This window comes from Phodopus roborovskii, unplaced genomic scaffold, assembly GCF_943737965.1.
Source record: "Phodopus roborovskii unplaced genomic scaffold, PHOROB, whole genome shotgun sequence".
NCBI classification, from domain to species: Eukaryota; Metazoa; Chordata; class Mammalia; order Rodentia; family Cricetidae; genus Phodopus; species Phodopus roborovskii.
This window is the reverse complement of record NW_026126618.1, coordinates 4,371,754-4,388,422: the sequence shown is the minus strand read 5'-3', so window position 1 is coordinate 4,388,422 and position 16,669 is coordinate 4,371,754. Positions and strand designations below refer to the sequence as shown.

General features: G+C 42.1%; 1 protein-coding gene across 1 annotated transcript in view; it reads left to right on the top strand.

Annotated features, from left to right (window-relative positions):
* Positions 1 to 16,669, top strand: part of Cfap54 (cilia and flagella associated protein 54) — a 244,454-nt gene that overhangs the window by 84,705 nt on the left and 143,080 nt on the right. The window contains exons 27-33 of the mRNA XM_051206281.1: positions 976 to 1,101; positions 3,228 to 3,345; positions 5,999 to 6,088; positions 7,274 to 7,400; positions 10,543 to 10,657; positions 11,243 to 11,343; positions 15,424 to 15,654. Of these exons, the coding sequence (XP_051062238.1) occupies positions 976 to 1,101; positions 3,228 to 3,345; positions 5,999 to 6,088; positions 7,274 to 7,400; positions 10,543 to 10,657; positions 11,243 to 11,343; positions 15,424 to 15,654 (908 nt within the window). The remainder of the gene's footprint in view (positions 1 to 975; positions 1,102 to 3,227; positions 3,346 to 5,998; positions 6,089 to 7,273; positions 7,401 to 10,542; positions 10,658 to 11,242; positions 11,344 to 15,423; positions 15,655 to 16,669) is intronic.

The window sequence follows — 16,669 nt, the reverse complement described above, 5'->3', positions numbered from 1 at the left end:
GGGAAATATGTAAATCAGACAACTGGCCAGGGAATCTTCTTAGAGGTGATGCTAGAACCAGGATTTTAATGATGAGGTGGATAGCACTGTACAAACAAGGGATGGCAGGTCCATTCAAAAATGACTCAGCCACGGAGAGACACGAGGTTCCAGTTCTGAGCCACTGTGGTGTCCGGATTATCATTGGCTAACAAGAGATGATAGTAGAAGATTACTCTTGAAAAGTGGACAAGGGCCAGACTGGAAAGGGCAGAGTAACCACTGTCCTTGGGCAGTGTGGGTGAGGAGGACAGGGTTGCTTTTCATTTTAAGAGTCAGTGTATGCAGCTTCTCAGGTTTTTTGAGAATCTGCCCAACCCTCTACAATGTCCTGCAAATCACTAAGTGCTCCCCTCCACACTCAAGATGTTGTGTGCTCAGGCATCCTGCCATTTTCCATAGAAAGCATCCTGAAATAAGGTGGGCATGGTAGTTGATGCCATATGGTAATCTGTATTCCCAGTACTTTGTAGTTCCAGAACATCCTCAGCTAAATAATGAATTTGATGCCAGCCTGGACTACATGAGACCCTGTTTCAAAAATCCAAACAAGAAAAGCAAAACAAAACACAAGCAAGCAACTAAACACTCAAAATAAAAGGTGCTATGCATATGACTTCAAGGAATAATTGTTTTACTATGGCTTTTAGAAGTAGAAGTAGTTTCTTAATAGTAGAGTACTGCATCACAAAGAGAAAGCTATACAGCCCAGAGGGGTAGGAAATGCATTATTGATAGGAAGCTGTTATTAGTCCTTTTATTTAAAGAATGGTAGAGAAAGTACGATCCGGAGGAAAGTTTCCCATTTCCTCAACAATTGTTAGGTGGTGGTAGATCCACAAGACTTAGGGGAACATGAATTTATGAAAGATTATGAATTGCATTTGAAAACAGAGAGGCATCCGACAGAGATAATTAATACTTACTGTTAATTAGATTCTGCGTTCCTGGAAGGAATATGACCTGGCAATAACGATCATAAATTATGGGAAAAAGACCTTGGACATCACATCAGCATGCAAATCTCTGTTTGGTAACGACCAAGATGACACTGCAGAGGAGGTGATTTGTTTTATTGTTTTGTTTCTTTCTCCTTTTTGTTCATTTATCTGTTTTACTTGCTGTCATCAAACACATTAGAAATTGATCAATTTGTCATCTTTCCATTTTGGAAAGTAATTTCATTAAGAACTTCTATAATTTTTTTTTTAAAAAAGTATTTTAAAGATATAGCCAAGAGCTAGCACATTGAATAGTCCACATTTTCAGACTGACTGCAAGGTAGATGAGGATAGACCTTTCTCCATCCAGGGGCACACTGGCCTAAATGCTTCCTAAAAATGCCTCTTGAGTTAAAGATGCTTTGTTCTTGTTAGTCCTGAAATTCACCAGAAAAACCAAATTGCAGCAAGCTTTTATTAAAATGTTAAGTACTGACTGAGATGGAATTTGGTCAGGACCACTACCTGGAAACTCTTTCCAGCCGAATGGCTCCAGACATGTGTTGGCAGGGGCTTATGAGGATAGAACCCATAGGTCACTGTACTTTCCCATGAGACTTTGTTGTTATTTTCCAGGAACTACAATTCCCAGAGTCCCAGGATGTCACCTAGTCCTTGGGCAGGTGGGGCTTATAGGTTAACTTGGGGTCCATCACTGACGGTATTGAATATATAGCCGAACTTCCTAATCTCATGTTCAAAGTCGATTTATGAACATCAGTGATACCTAGACTCCCGTCTGTATGAGGCTGCTAATTTTGAGACTAATCTTCAATATGTGCTTCATAAGCAGGGATCTTAGAGGGACTCAGGCTTTATTGCTTTTTGTCGAAATGATTAGGGCTACATGTGTTTGTAGGTCAGGTTTTGAGATGTTTCTTGACTTACTGGGTTTCTGAGGCACAGCAGGAAGGACCTTTGGCCTCCTTTGGACTCTCACACTGAGTTAGATTGGCTCCACACCTTTTCTGAGGTAGAAAGCAAGACAATGTGTTGGCTGGTAAGGTTTCCAAATCATGCTGGCTAAAGGATTTTTAAGCTGTAACATCTTTTGGGGGTAGGGGATGGGATGGTGGGTGGCATGTGGGGCTTGCTTTGCCTAGAGGGCATTTTTGATTAAACCAGAGGCGATCTGAATTTGTTGTTTCCAAACGCTAGCCCCTTGTGTCACCCAGGCCTCGACTCAAGGCTCTGTGCCCTCTGCAGCATTGCAGGTGGGTCTCACACCTCGCTCCTGCTCCTTGGAGCCTCTGGTCCAGCAGGGGATGGTGACACTTCCCACTGACTACGATTATAGGATCTGCCAATTTGTCAGAAGTCACTGGAGCCGCTAGAGACCTCATCTAAGAATAAAGGGGCTTAGAAGGCTTTATTTGTGACAACACGAGACAGAGAAAACATGGTGGGAACCCTGGGCAAACATAGGCCAGTCCTTAATCTGCTAATTGTCAATCCTGTTAGGTTTTAGTGAAAGGCAGAGTGGTAGAAGCAATTAGCCGCTTTGTAAAGGAGCTCCTTCTGGGGGAAATGCGAACAGAAAGTAATAAAAGGGTCCCCTCCTGGGGCTGACTGGCGCTTTTATTTTGAGGGTTCTTGGAGATGACAGTTACAGTAGGGAGAGTGCAGGGCTGGAGTGCTGGCTTGGCATGGCGGCAGCCCTAAGTTTGATCCCTGGCATGTCACAAACTGGCTGTGGGGAAGGATGCACATAATCCCAGCACTGGAGAGGCGGAGGAATAGTAGGAGTTCAAAGTCACCCTTGGCTACTTAGTGGCTGGAGGTAAGCCTGAGCTACAGGAGACATTTTTTTTTTTTTTCAGATTATGAGACTGACACACTGCCTCCTGTGCTAAGATGGCACCCAGAAGAAACTTTTTCAACACACACACACACACACACCCGCTGCCACCACTACTAATCGAAGAAGACTACATGTTCTGGAAGGGGCTGGCTTAGGGTGGGAGACCCTGGGAAGGAGGAAGAGGAAATGGGAGCATTTTGGTTCTGTCCATGAAACTCCTGGCACTTCTAGCTAAAATGCAGTATGAGTTACCATAAGTCTCCAATTACTGTTGGCTAGCTGTGCAGATCATAGTCTTACCCATTCAATAGGAACGAGAGGCTTTCCAAAGATGACAACTTCCCCAACATGTTGGAATGCATTTTGACATTTACCAATGTTTCCAGGGTTCTTGTTCTAAGAAAACTTCAAGAACCAAGAAGCCACAGCAGGTGCTGCTCCCTGAGAAGATAAACGAACAGCTGGCCTTGTTGGAGACACATCTACTCAAATTGACAAAGCAATGTAATTTTTCCCTCTTGGATCTGTTTAGCGTTGTTTTTTAAAATGAGAAACTATTTTGTTGAAAGAATTAAGATGAGATTAGTATTTGGTAAACCCTTTAAGGATTATACAGTGTGTCTACATTCTGCCATTAATCCTAACAACACTTTGTTAACAAGAGACTGCTCACTGCTTTTTTACAGGTGTACCTCATAAAGATAAGGCATTCATTTAGGCTTGCATGACTGGCTTGGACTTGCAGCTTGAGAGCAGGTTTTTTTGTTTTTGTTTTGTTTTGTTTTTTTCAACCTTGGCACTATTGTTGTTTTGGCTGAGATAGTTCTTTTAGGTGTCTTAGTTAGGGTTTCTATGGTTATAATGAAACACCATGACCCAAAAGCAAGTTAGGAAGGAAAGGCTTTATTTGGCTTACACGTCCATATTGCTGTTCATCATCAAAGAAGTCAGGATAGGAACTCAAACATGGCAGGAGCCTGGAGGCAGGAGCTGATGCAGAGGCCATGGAGGGGTGATGTCTACTGGTTTAACCTGCTTTCTTATAGAACCTGTGAGCACCAACCCTGAGATGGCCCCACCCACACAGGGCTGGCTCCTCCCTCTTCAATCACTAATTAAGGAAATGCTTTTCAGCTGGATCTTATGGAGGCATTTTCTCAACTGACAGGCCCTCCTTTTAGAGGAGGATAGCTTGTATCAAGTTGACCTAAGAGCATCCAGCACAGTAGGGATGCCTCTGTCCCAGGTACTGAAGGGTGTGGGGAAGCATCCCTGGGCTCTGCTCATAAGAACTGAACACACCATCCATTACATGCTGGTAACTGGGAAGCAAACATATTGCTGGTAGTGTGTGAGAGGGTTGCTACCCTAAAGGTGAAAATGCAAGGGAGAGGTCCCAGGGTTGTGTGATGTAGTTCTGAGGAAAGTGGTCTGGACCTTGGCTTACATGAGTGCCGAGTGCAGTGAGAGATAAGTTTAATTTTAGGTATGGAGTAACTCCACAATGGACTGATGTGTGAATGCAATGATTAATATTTTGGAGTTTGGAGTTTGCAAAGCTACCTGGGAATTTGTTTTGCTTTTTGATGAGTGTTAAGAGGTTTTTTTTTTTTTGTTTTGTTTTGTTTTTTTTTTTTTTTTTTTTTTTTTAAACGCTCACTAAGTGAGTGTTACAGAAGGAAAAGAGTCTACCCATTGTTCTCCTAAGTGGTGACCCCATGGTATTGGGACCTGATTGAGAGGATGCTATGTCCTGCCTCATCCCTTTTACAATGTGTCTCAGATATGAGGTTGGCTTCCTCTCTATTTCAGCATATTTCTTGCCTGTTTTGGGTTGAAGTTTTGAATTGAGCCTGATGTTATGTTGCTCTCTTAATTGGTAAACCCAGTTTAGGAAAAACTGTAATTATCCCATCACACACATAAAAGTATAATTTCTTAAAATTTAAAGTGGCCTAGAAATGAGAATTGTTTTTCTCATATCAACAAAACTTTTATTAAGAAATAAAGTGTATTACTAGCCACACAGTAAATTCAGTAATAATAAAAATAATATTGTGATGTGTCTTCTATGTGTGAGACACTATTTTAAATACATTATATATACATGCATTTACATATACACATACACATATACATATATATGCATACATACATACATACATACATACATACATACATACGTAATCACACACACCCACATAAGGAAATTGCTCTTGGAGAAGAACCGAGGCAGAGATTTTAACTGTCTCCACCCCCCACAAGATTCACAGTCCAGCTGTGTGTGGGCAGGGCAGTGCACGCCTATAGTCTCACTACTCAGGGGGCTGAGGCGGGAGGACCACAGATTTCAGGCCATCCTGGGCTACATAATGAGTCCTTGGTTTAACACCAAGAGAATGGAACCTGACCCAGGCAGCCCGGCTCTGCTGGCGGTGTTGCACATTGTGGTTTAGAGAGTGATTTCATGGAGGATGGTGAGGGGACGCCAGCCAACCGGAGCATGGCAATCATGGCTCTGTCTGGCCTCGCCCTTCTCCTCCGTTCTCTCTGCCTTCCCGAAAACTCCTAGACCTAACACCAAGCGCCGTCCATTCCCTTCTTTGGACACTTTCTCCTGCCCCACTCTTTGCTGAGATTGACTACCAAGGTCCAGCTACCCAAGTCGTAAGTCCCTTGGCTGCTGTATTAACATGCCCAATTAAATGAACACTTCTCCTATGGGGTTTTCCTTTACTGTCGTAAAGCGCCATTTCCCTATGGGTCACGCCTGTGTCCTCTCTCTCCAGAGGCGGTCCTTTGTCCCTCTGGGTCAGACCTCCCTTGTTCCCTTCCCTTATCCCTGCCCTTTGTCCCTCCAGGGCAAATACGTCTTTGCCCTGGAACTTGGGCTTGGGTGTTCTGTGCCAATACAGGTCCCTTCAGATGGGGTTAATATGACTGCTAGATCCGATGGTAAGTCCCTTAAATTTTAAGGGAAAGGAAAGTAAATACTTTTTCCCCATTCCAAAATATATGATATATTTGATATCTTAAGGCTCATGCTTTAGTATTTCATTGAGTATTGCCCCTACTTTTAAAAACTCCAAAAGATTTGTATGTTTTGGTTGTTGAGATCCAAACAGAAATTAGAATTTACTCATGTTTTTTACCTTAGTTACCTCAGCCGAGCTCTCTGGAGCAGAGGACCCGATCTTCCTTTACCCCGTGGTTTTGAACTGGTCGGTGAAAGGTGCCATGAAGGAAGGTGAGCGATGGAAAGCGGCTATGCCGCAGGGTGCATTGGTTGTACGAGCTCGGTACCCTCACCCATCGGGAACACTGTAGACTCTTGACTGCTAAGTAATTGAGACACCTGGACAGGGGACTCGAAGTCTGGGAAGGAAGAGCCTTCCCAAGTGCCTTTGAAGTGAGCTGTGCCGTTGTGGAGTTGACAAAAAGAAGGGCACTGGGAAGTACAGATCAGCTTAAGATGTGACCAGCACTTTCTCCTGATAGCCATGCAGCTATCAGTTTCATCATTCTTAATATTGGTATGTTTTAATAGAAAAAAAACAAGCATTCAGTGTAGAACGCCAGTGGCCATTGAGAGGAAGCAATAGCTCACCCAACACTTATTAACTCCTTTAATATTTACAATTGAGAGACCTAACCAGTAAGGGGGCACATCTCTGGAGAAGGGTAACCCTCCCCTCTTAGCAGTCATAACTGCCCGTAGTTCTTCATCTAGGGATGGGGCCCCATTAGGCTTCCCGCATCCTTCTCGGATGCTGATTGGCGTTGCCATTGTTCAGACTGGGATGATGTTGAGATTTCCTGGGTGTGGCTTCCTGGAAGACACAATCTCACAGCAGACGATGTGCTGGTCCTTCGGCCCTTACACTGCCCTGCCCTCTGTTTCACAGTGTTCCCCGAGCCTTTAACATAGGGGTTTTGATGTAACTGTATCCATTTGGGTTGGGCACCCTATGGTTAGTTGTTCTCTGCATTTTGACCACTTGTGGCTTTCTGATGTGATTTCCATCTGCTGCTAAAGGAGGCTTCTTGGATAAGTAGTGAGAGCTACATGCCTCATGCCAAATAGTCAGTTCTAAAATCATACATATAGCAATATCATACAGACTCACTAGGTCATACTTATATAAAATTATTGGTGTGTGTGTGTGTGTGTGTGTGTGTGTGTGTGTGTGTGTCTGTCTGTCTGTGAGCAATAATAATTTTAAAAAGGAGGTCATAATTTTGATAGGGAATAGAGGGGGGTAGGAAAAGTTGGAGTGGATGAATGGTATAGTATTATAATTAAAAGTAAATATGTAGGAAATCCAAAAACAGATTAACCAATGTGCCTATTGTGACTAAAGATGTAATAGGATCCTTTTGGCACCCATTACCAGGGCATACTAACTCTCCAATGAACTTCTTGTTTCTCTAGTCATGAAATTTAAGCAAAGACCGAGATTCCTGGAATTCTTTACACAAGTTATGCTCAAATGTATGAACGATGAGAAGTTTCAACTTGTGGTGGAGCTAACAGCTCCCATTTATGAGTTCTTGAAAAGGTATTTGCAATGCTTGTTCTGCAAATGTCAACCACTTTTACATAGGTAGATGGGAAGAAGTGTGGGGTCCACACAGCTGAGCTGATAGACAAAGAAGGTTTGCGTCTGTGTGGGTAGCTAATTGACTAACTGCGAAAATATTGATGTCACTGGGCTAAAATCCCAGACTAGAGCACGCCCCCATCACCAGCAGCAAACAGAGCAGTCTGTTTCCATTGGTTGATATGAGTAATAGCATCTCCCCAGGTGGTCAGCTGTTCCTCATGGGAGGGTTAGAGCTGAGCTTTGCACATGCTTTGCACACACATCATGTGCTCCTGATTTCGTCATAATGAGCAGAGCCATTCCTTAGGGGTTTCTTTATGAAGTTCTCAAGAGTAATAAGCCTTGAAGCTGCTCCTCTATGTCTTAAGCTGGAATGATTGTCTTTATTCCAAAAAAAAAAGGTAACATCCCATGCCAGTTATAAGTAATGTCAGATACATCCAAGCTGCCTTCCACCCACTGACAAGTGTGCTTGTCTGTCATCATGGAGAATAAACCTATCTGTCCCAGTATCATGAAATTAACAGCAAGTAACATGAGGTTTATTTTAAAACTTGCACCGAAAGAGATGAGAATCTACACAGAAACATCCTTTTTAAAATATGGGCCTCAATTATTAAAGCCAAAGCTTGGAATATATGGGTATAATATTCTCAAAAGGTGGAGGAGATTGTGTGTCTATAAAGTATAATAAGCCATGGTAATCAGAGAACTGGTCAGAATTATAAAGTTGTATTCAATTAAAAATGTCAAGACTCATGAAAATCAGAAGTTGTTTGCAGTATTTGGGCAAGTTGCAAAGACCATGAACGTCAATAATTAATAATAATAAATATAATAGTACAATAGCCCTTCTAAAAGGTAAACAGGTGAAGTGAGTCACGAGTATTATCATATTAGCATCAAAAATACCCGAGTCTGGAGACTGAGCACGTCAGTGAGTTGCACAGTGGTCGTCATGTAAGCTCTGAGGCCGAGGACATGTATTTGGATGTCTTCACCAAGTCGGGGTGGATAGGGACAAACCTAAAGAGGAAAGATAGCTAACAGGATACATTTATATTGTAGCTAATAAGGTAAATTTGTATTTCCCACCTGTAGAGAATAAAGATGTCTTAAAGCTTCTAGGAGGTTAATGATAAAAAGAAATTCAGCATCACAGAGGCAACCAGAGCAGCAACTGAGGAACAGTTCTTAACTTCAGCATCTTCTGTTACAGAGAAGGAAAAATGAGATGAAAGTTTTCATTAAACTCAAGAAATAAAAATAGTGAATCAAAGAAAGACATAAGAAGACAAAGATAAAAGTAAAAAACGAGTCAATTATAAGTTGGTTTTAGACCAGGCAGTGGTGGTGCATACCTTTAATCCTAGCACTTGGGAGGCAGAGGCAAACAGATATCAGTGAGTTCGAGGTCAACCTGGTCTACAAAGCAAGTTTCAGGACACAGAGAAAAAAAAAATGTTTGCCAGTTCAGTTGCCACAAAGGATCATCATTAGGAATATGAATAAAATAAAAAGAATTCCATGTAGCATAATAATAAAAGGACAAACATAGGTCATAGGAAGAGAAAATACACTTAAAAATCTAGTTGTGCGTGTTGATGGATGGAGGTTGTGCCTGCACAGAACAAATGGAGTAGACTGAGACCACTCGTCTTGGGCCTTCTCTCCCTCCCATCTCTTTCTGCAATAACGGCCATCTTCACATCCATCATTTGGTGCCATGAGAGAGGGGGAACACAGCAAGGAGACTTATCTGACTGAAAGTGCTAGGCAACCAGTTTCAGGGTGCAGCTTGGAAGTGAAGGCGTCCCCAGGTTCCAGGCAGTCACTGACCCAAACGCTATAGCTTAGCCAGATCTGCCTAAATAACTGGGGTAGTCTCAGAATCGCCGAAGCCGTGTGGGAATCCCATTCAATCAAAGGGGCCATGACCATCTTCATAAAAACTACAGTGAGGTGTTGGGGGGGGTTGATCAATGGGTAAGAATGCTTGCTGGGTGAGCATGAGAGACTGAATCCCATCTCCAGCATCCATGTAAATACCACGTGTGACCAAGCACACATACAACTCTAGTACCGTGGATGGTGGGGATACAATTGCTGGGATTTCCTGACTACCAGTCTGAGCCAAAGTAGCCAACCCCAGGTTCAGAGAGAAACCCAGTCACAAGGGATTAAGAGGGAGTATGGAAGATCAGACCAGAATATCTCATGCAACCGTCTGGCTATCACATGCCTGCATAGCTGCTCATTCAAACACATGTACATGCAACACACACACACACACACACACACACACAGTAAGAAATTATGGTACCCAGGACTGTAGCATGATGTGGTACAATGCCAAGCACTACTAAGAACAAAATAAATTGTAAACATACAGTGTATTCCAACTCAGGAACTAGTTGCTAGTCTCACCCAGTCATTGTGTTAACCCTTGTAGCTTTGCATTTCACGCAAGGTTTTGGCTCCCATTTATCATGTTAGAAAAGGATTTTGCTCTCTCTAGCAAGAAATAAAAATTCCAGAAAATGTGTGCATTCATTTCATGAGGAAAACTAGCTGGCAAATGTCAATAGTAAAAGACGGAGAGGAGTATGTCTGGAGAACAAATGTGTGGGAAGTCGTGATGGGAAAACAAGGATGAGCACTCCCCAGGGAGGTGGGGAGAAAGTTTAGCAAATGGCAGTGGTGTCTGGGAGTTTAAACAGGATGGAATCAAATAGACTGAAGTCAGTCAGAAGCGAGACAGTTTGTCTAGGGCCACTGTGATGTGGCTTTTGTCTTGATAGCGAAGGGAAGTAACTATTGATCATTTCCAGTCAAATTCTGTCCAGCCTACACCACCATACTTTCAGCTTTTCCTGTGGGCACGTGCTCTTTTTACAAGTTTTCAGTATGAGTGACATTGTATTATTAGGTCAGCTGTCCTTCCTGTCCAGGGACCCTCACCTAAGTGAGAGCAGGCAGTCTGGGTGCCTTCCTTTTTAAAAACACACTTTTAGACACAGTGTGCATTAGAGATTTATGACTCTGAGGTTGATTTTCCATATATTTGACTGACTTTTTCTTCTTATGTGTGGATTAGGAGAAACGAGTCCCTCACTGGAGTAAAGAGGTTAAAATGCAAGGACAACATCTACAGTAAGAAGACACCCAAATCTCCCAAGAAGTACAGAGCTATAGTTATCGAGATTGGAAGAGTAAGTTAAAAAAAAGGTGTTTTAATAATTAATAAAATTAATGAAGATCAATAAATATACTAATAATATATTGATATAATTGATGAATATATTATATATCCAGAGAAGGTTGATGATATTTTTAGTTTGTTAGAACATGAAATAGAAAGACATACCAATATGCGTAATTTTACAATGAATGATAAATTCTTAAATAATCATCTAGATGTTCTCATAATCAATTTTTTTGTTTGGAGGGTCCATTTTTACTTTTTATAGCTACTTTATTTTTATGTGTATGGGTATTTCCTGGGCATACACATCTGTGTACCATGTGTGTACCCACAGTGGCCAGATGAGGGCCTAAGATTCGCTGAACTGGAGTTACAGATGGTTGTGAGCTGACATGTGGGTTCTAGGATTTGAACCCAGGTCCCCTGGAAGAGCAGTAAGTGATCTGAACTGCTGGACAATCTCTCCTGCCCCTTGATAGTAATTTTAACTAGAGGGTGTAGGAAAACTAGTGTGTTTCAAGATGCGTCATGAGGAGCTGATATCTTTATGTTCCAATTTTAACTTACAACATTTGCTCTCTTTCCCATGAAGACTGCAGACTGGCTACCAAGAAGAAGAAAGAAGAAAAAGGAATCTCTAAAAGAATTTTATTTCAAGAATCCATCCATTTTTGAACTATCAGAGCATGAAAGGTATTAATGAATGATCAGCAGTAGCTTACTTGAGGTTTACACCCTGGGTACTGCTTTGGGTACTTGGGATATACTGGAAAACCTGACATGCCGTTGAAGAATAGGACCTCAGTGGGAGAGGGAGGGAGATGAGGGAGGAGGTGACAGAGGACAAAATGACACACATTCATTATGTAAATGTACGAACGTGTCAAACAATAAAAGTGCAAGCACATCCCTGTGTTCAGGGAGCTCACATGATAATAACCAGCACAAATTAGAGGCTGCTGTGAACAGGGTATGCTAAGAGTGTTAACTGTGGGGCCTCTGGTGGCAGCCAGTAGTTGAGACCAAGTTATGAATCACTTTTCATTTTCAGAGGACAGAAGTTTTAAAAATAGCTTATTTTTATTTCACGTATATGGGTATTTTTGTCCTCGTGTATGTATCTGTATGTGCACCATGTGTGTGCAGTGCCCATGAAGGTGGGAAGAGGGTGTACTGAAACCAGAGTTACTGATGACTGTGCATGCCATCGGGGAGGTGCTGGGAACTGAACCCAGGTCCTCTGGAAGAGCAGCCAGTGCTCTCAAATGACGAGCCATCTCTCCCCCAAATGGCAGTCGATTTTAGATGGCACCGTTTATTGGGTCTTTAACAGTAGACGCTGCTGTCACCATCATCTTTGTTATTTAGTGACTATTCATGGACTTAGTTTGGGGACCTCTCCTCTGTCCCCTGAGTCTATTTACCTGTTGTCTGAGTCGATAACCTGCTATTGCCGTTACTTTGGCTTCTAAGGATACCTGACTGACTGACACAGAGGTTCCCTCCAGCCTGTTGCCTTTCTTCACTCAGGTCTTGAATGAAATCGTTCACACCAGCTTGCTGTGTATCGGGAAGAATTCTATAATTCTGTTGTGAATTTGAAAAGGGAATTGAGCACACACACACACACACACACACACACACACACACACACACACACACGCTTGGGAAGTTTTGTTTTGTTTCTTGGCAACACCACGTCTTTCTTGTAGAAGTCAGACTGCATCTTAAGATCTTGTGATGGTTTTGATGCATTGTGTGGTCCCCCTGATGTGCTGCTTATCTTTTGTTACCTAAATAAAGCACTATTTTTGTGCGGACTTCAACATTATATTCCCGAATTCTTCTGTTCTTTGAATAGAGATGCACTAGAATCCTGGCATGTAGATTGTCTGCATGACTTGATAATTTACTCAAGCCTGTCTGTGTGGATGGTCAGAGCATGCACAGGGGATGAAGGTCTGCCTTACTCTTCTTTCGTGTGCAAGCCTCTCAGTTCTTCTTATTACTCACAGGCTAAGACCTATAATCCCACAAATCCTGTGAAATGGACATACTTGCAACATGTCTCTTAAAATAGTTTTCTTTTCAGATAATTGAAGATTTATATGCAGTCATGAGAGACAGTTTCCAAGGGACTCTGCAACTCTCCACAATATCACAAACCAAGTTGTTGGCAGTAATGCAGCCCAACGAACTTTATTCAGAGTATAACACCTTTATGTGAATTCACACACGCGTCTCTCTATATATGTGTTTAGTTCAGTGCAAACTGTAGGACATTTGTGGCCATGGCTACCATGGTGATAGGCTGTTAGGCTACAATTAAATCTTAGCATCCTCTCTGGTGATGGAGCTTTCTCTACTTTGTGAGACTATATACAGACAGTGCAGTTCCATGTCTGTACTACAGGATGAGGCGTGTCCTCCTCCTCACTTCCTGGACTCTTTTCTGTTTTCTGGGGGCAAGGGGACGGAGGGAGGCATGGGCTCTTCTTAGCCTCTTGAGAACTAGCCTCCCTACGCAAGGGCAAGACTGGTTTTGTTTTGGCAACAACAATTTCAATTTTCAGAATAATCTTTTAGAAGATTCATAGTTTGGATAGGAAATTGAACCTGTCACAACAATTTTCTTGTCAACCAAATTTAACACATTCAGAGGTGAACGATAATGTCATGTGTGTGCATCAGAGGGAAGTGTAGGTAGAGGTCATGAAACTAGAAAGGGGTCCAGGAGAGGCGATGGGGGGGCTTATAGGAGCGGGTGGGTAATTGGGCACACATAACAGTAGAAAGGGGAAATACTGGGGGGGGGTAGGAGGGTACAGTGGGGGTGGGGGATGGGGGAGTGGGTAGAGGAGCAGGTGTGAGAAAGCAATCAATGCCAAGTATGCATAAAAATGTAAGGAAACCCATTGTTCTAATTTAAAAGTAATTTTTGAAATGCAATGTTCTTCCTTTTTTTTTCCTGCAGATGTCTGCTAATTCTAATATCTGCCATCTTCCCTCTGTCTACTTCCCCTCCCCCATCATTTGTGTGTGTTGTTTCAGAGTCAAAAATGTATCCTAGAGAGCACAGGCTCTCCATTCTCAACACTGCAGTGTGAGACAGGCTAGCCTGGAGGCCTTGATGAGCACAGGCTGTTGGGTCTGGCTGGCTCCTAGGCATCTAAAGCAGGTGCAGATAGATGGCAATACGTTCTAACAGATTCACAGGTGATGGTGACCCTGTTGGTCCTGATGAGAGGGGCTGTTACAGAGCAGGATATTTTAACTTGCCTGTTTAGATCTGATCGATCTGTCTGTCTGTCTGTCTGTCTATCTATCTATCTATCTCTATCTATCTACCTGTCTGTCTGTCTGTCTATTATCTAGCATGTGTGCATGTGTGGGTATGTGTGTGTGTGTGTGTATACTGGTTAACTTTTTACAATATAAGTCACAAAGATTGTGCTGACCAATGTGACAAAGTCATTATATATTGTACAAAATAAATAGACTGTTTTGAAGAAACAAAATTATTTCTGTGAACAACTAGTTATAAATATAAACTACTTTGATTTTTTTTTTGGTGTGTGTACATGAGATATTCTATTCTGATCCTTCATTAAGAGGTCAGAGGTTGACATTCAGTGTTTTGGGTCAAGGTCTCTCGCTGAATTTGGAGCTTGCTGATTAGCCAGAGTGGCTGGCCAGCAAACACCAGAGGTCCCCCAGTTGCCACCTCCCATGATGGAATTATAGGTGTGCACCATCACATCTAATATGTGGATTCTGGGAATCTGAACTCATGTCTTCATGGTTGCAGAGCATGAACTGTTGGGTTAGAGAGATGGCTCAGCAGTTAGGAGGACTGGCTGCTTTTTTAGAAGACCACGGTTCAATTCCCAGCACCCACATGGCAGCTCACAACTGTCTGTGACTCTGGCTCTAGGTGGCCTGACATTCATAGCAAAACACCAGTTGCACATAAAAATAAAAATAAATAAATTTAGAAAATTGAATTATCATAGTGCTTTGAAGGCTGAGGCAGGAAGAGGGAGAGGTCAAGCCTAGCCTGGGCTGCATAATAAGATCCACTCTCTGAAAGCACAGTCAGACTCAAATATGAACTATTAAATAAAAGTTGAATGTTTCCTACTCGGAGTATATTGTGTTCATCTTTGAAGTTATTTCATCTACATTTGATTGAAATTTTATTTCCTGTAGAGTCTAACTAATGTTAGGCAAAGCTTTGCTCCATTGTTTTTTCCCTTAAGGACCAATATAGAGATATGAAGTTGTTGTTTAATATTGAAAAAGCTGATCAATATGAACACGGCATGGCTTGTATAATCCCAGCGGTCTTTTGATTATGGAAAAGCAAAGCTCTTGTTTGAACTGAAACAAGGAGATTCTTGAAGGCAATTAAGTTCCCTCTCCTTGCCGGCTCTCTTCCACACTGTTTTACATTTTGAAAACTGAGGAAATGATAAATGACCCATAAATTTGCATATGAATAGTCAGGTGACTTCATGATATGTTCTGTACAAATTGGACTTATTCATCTTTATCCTCATCTCTCCTCCTCCTTCTCTTGTTCTCTCTCTTTTTTTTTCTTTTTCTTGAGACAGGTTTCTCTGTGTAACAGCCCTGGATGTCCCAAAACTCACTCTGTAGACCAGGCTGGCCTTGAACTCCAAAATGCACCCGCCTCTGCCTCCCGAGTGCTAGGATTAAAGGTGTGCACCACCACTGCCTTCAAAATATCTTTTTTTTTTTTCTCCTTCGCAGAAATAAGAGAACTGATGTTAGGAAAATGGCATACCGAAGCCTGACAGACAACTTGAATCCCATAATATTAAACTATGTCAAAAGAAAGAGATTTCACCAAATACTTCTGGAAGAACTTCCTTGGAGAGCTCAGATGAATTTGCATCTTGCCAGCGCACACTACCACTTGTTTTTACAAAAGCTGGCTGAGCGCATGAAGATGAGGTTCAGTTCTTCATATTCTAACGCCAGGTATGGAATGATACAGGTAAGTCATACTCTGTCCATCTTGTGGACATGGAGTGTGCACCGGACTGCTTGAGGCCTCAGTGTAGCAACGTTTCCAGAATGTCTGCATTACACTGGCCATCACTGTGTCTTCCATTTTGTTGTGTTGGTCTCTTTCCCAAAGAAATGCTCAATAATGTCTCATGTGGTGCTAATTTGCAAGCCTTTTGAATAAGTTTGTCAGTATAGCTTGTAGTGCAAGGGTAACTCCATAGTAACTGTTGATATTAGCAGACATCATGTCACCATCACTTTCATTCAGAGGTATGTTTGAAGTCTGTAAAAACCGAGGTCAGATTTTCTATCGTGATATGCCATGAATTCCATAGGCAACTTGAGATTTTATTCTGTACCTTTGGCTAAGAACTGAGGTAGATAAAAATAGAGAATTATACTTTGTTGCTAAGTATCTGTTGCAATCGTGATATAAAATCTTCCATCAAAAAGATGCTTGCCAAAGAACTCGTAACATACAGGGCAGTGAACTAGATGCCATGAGTTGCAAATATGGACGAGATGTATATATTAGAGCCTGGTAGTATATCGTAAGCACCCATGCATAACTCTATTTGTTGGTAGACGGTCAAGCACTTACAGATTCTTTGCTACAACTTGGTGGCTGTGTTCTGGCTTGGCCTCATAGGAATGGGCTCATTCATGGAGATGGTACTACTGGGTGTTGATGAATGGCAAGATTTATAAATTACCCATCTGAGAAGCAATTGGAATTCCATAAGGCAAGAGTCCAGGTAGGAAAAAGGATGAGAATCTCAAATCACCTCATGAAGATCTAGGGCGAGTGAAAGAGTTGGTGAGACATAGGAAAGTCAGCCAATACCAAGCCATGAAGGGGCTTCAGTCTAAGTCTGAGCCTGTTGTTCTAGATGGCAGGAGATTTTTAAGGACCTTTGGTAAAGAGTGTCCTTGGCAGGAACACACAAAATGGGTTGGCTGGAGGGAAGACTGAAGAAAGGAATGG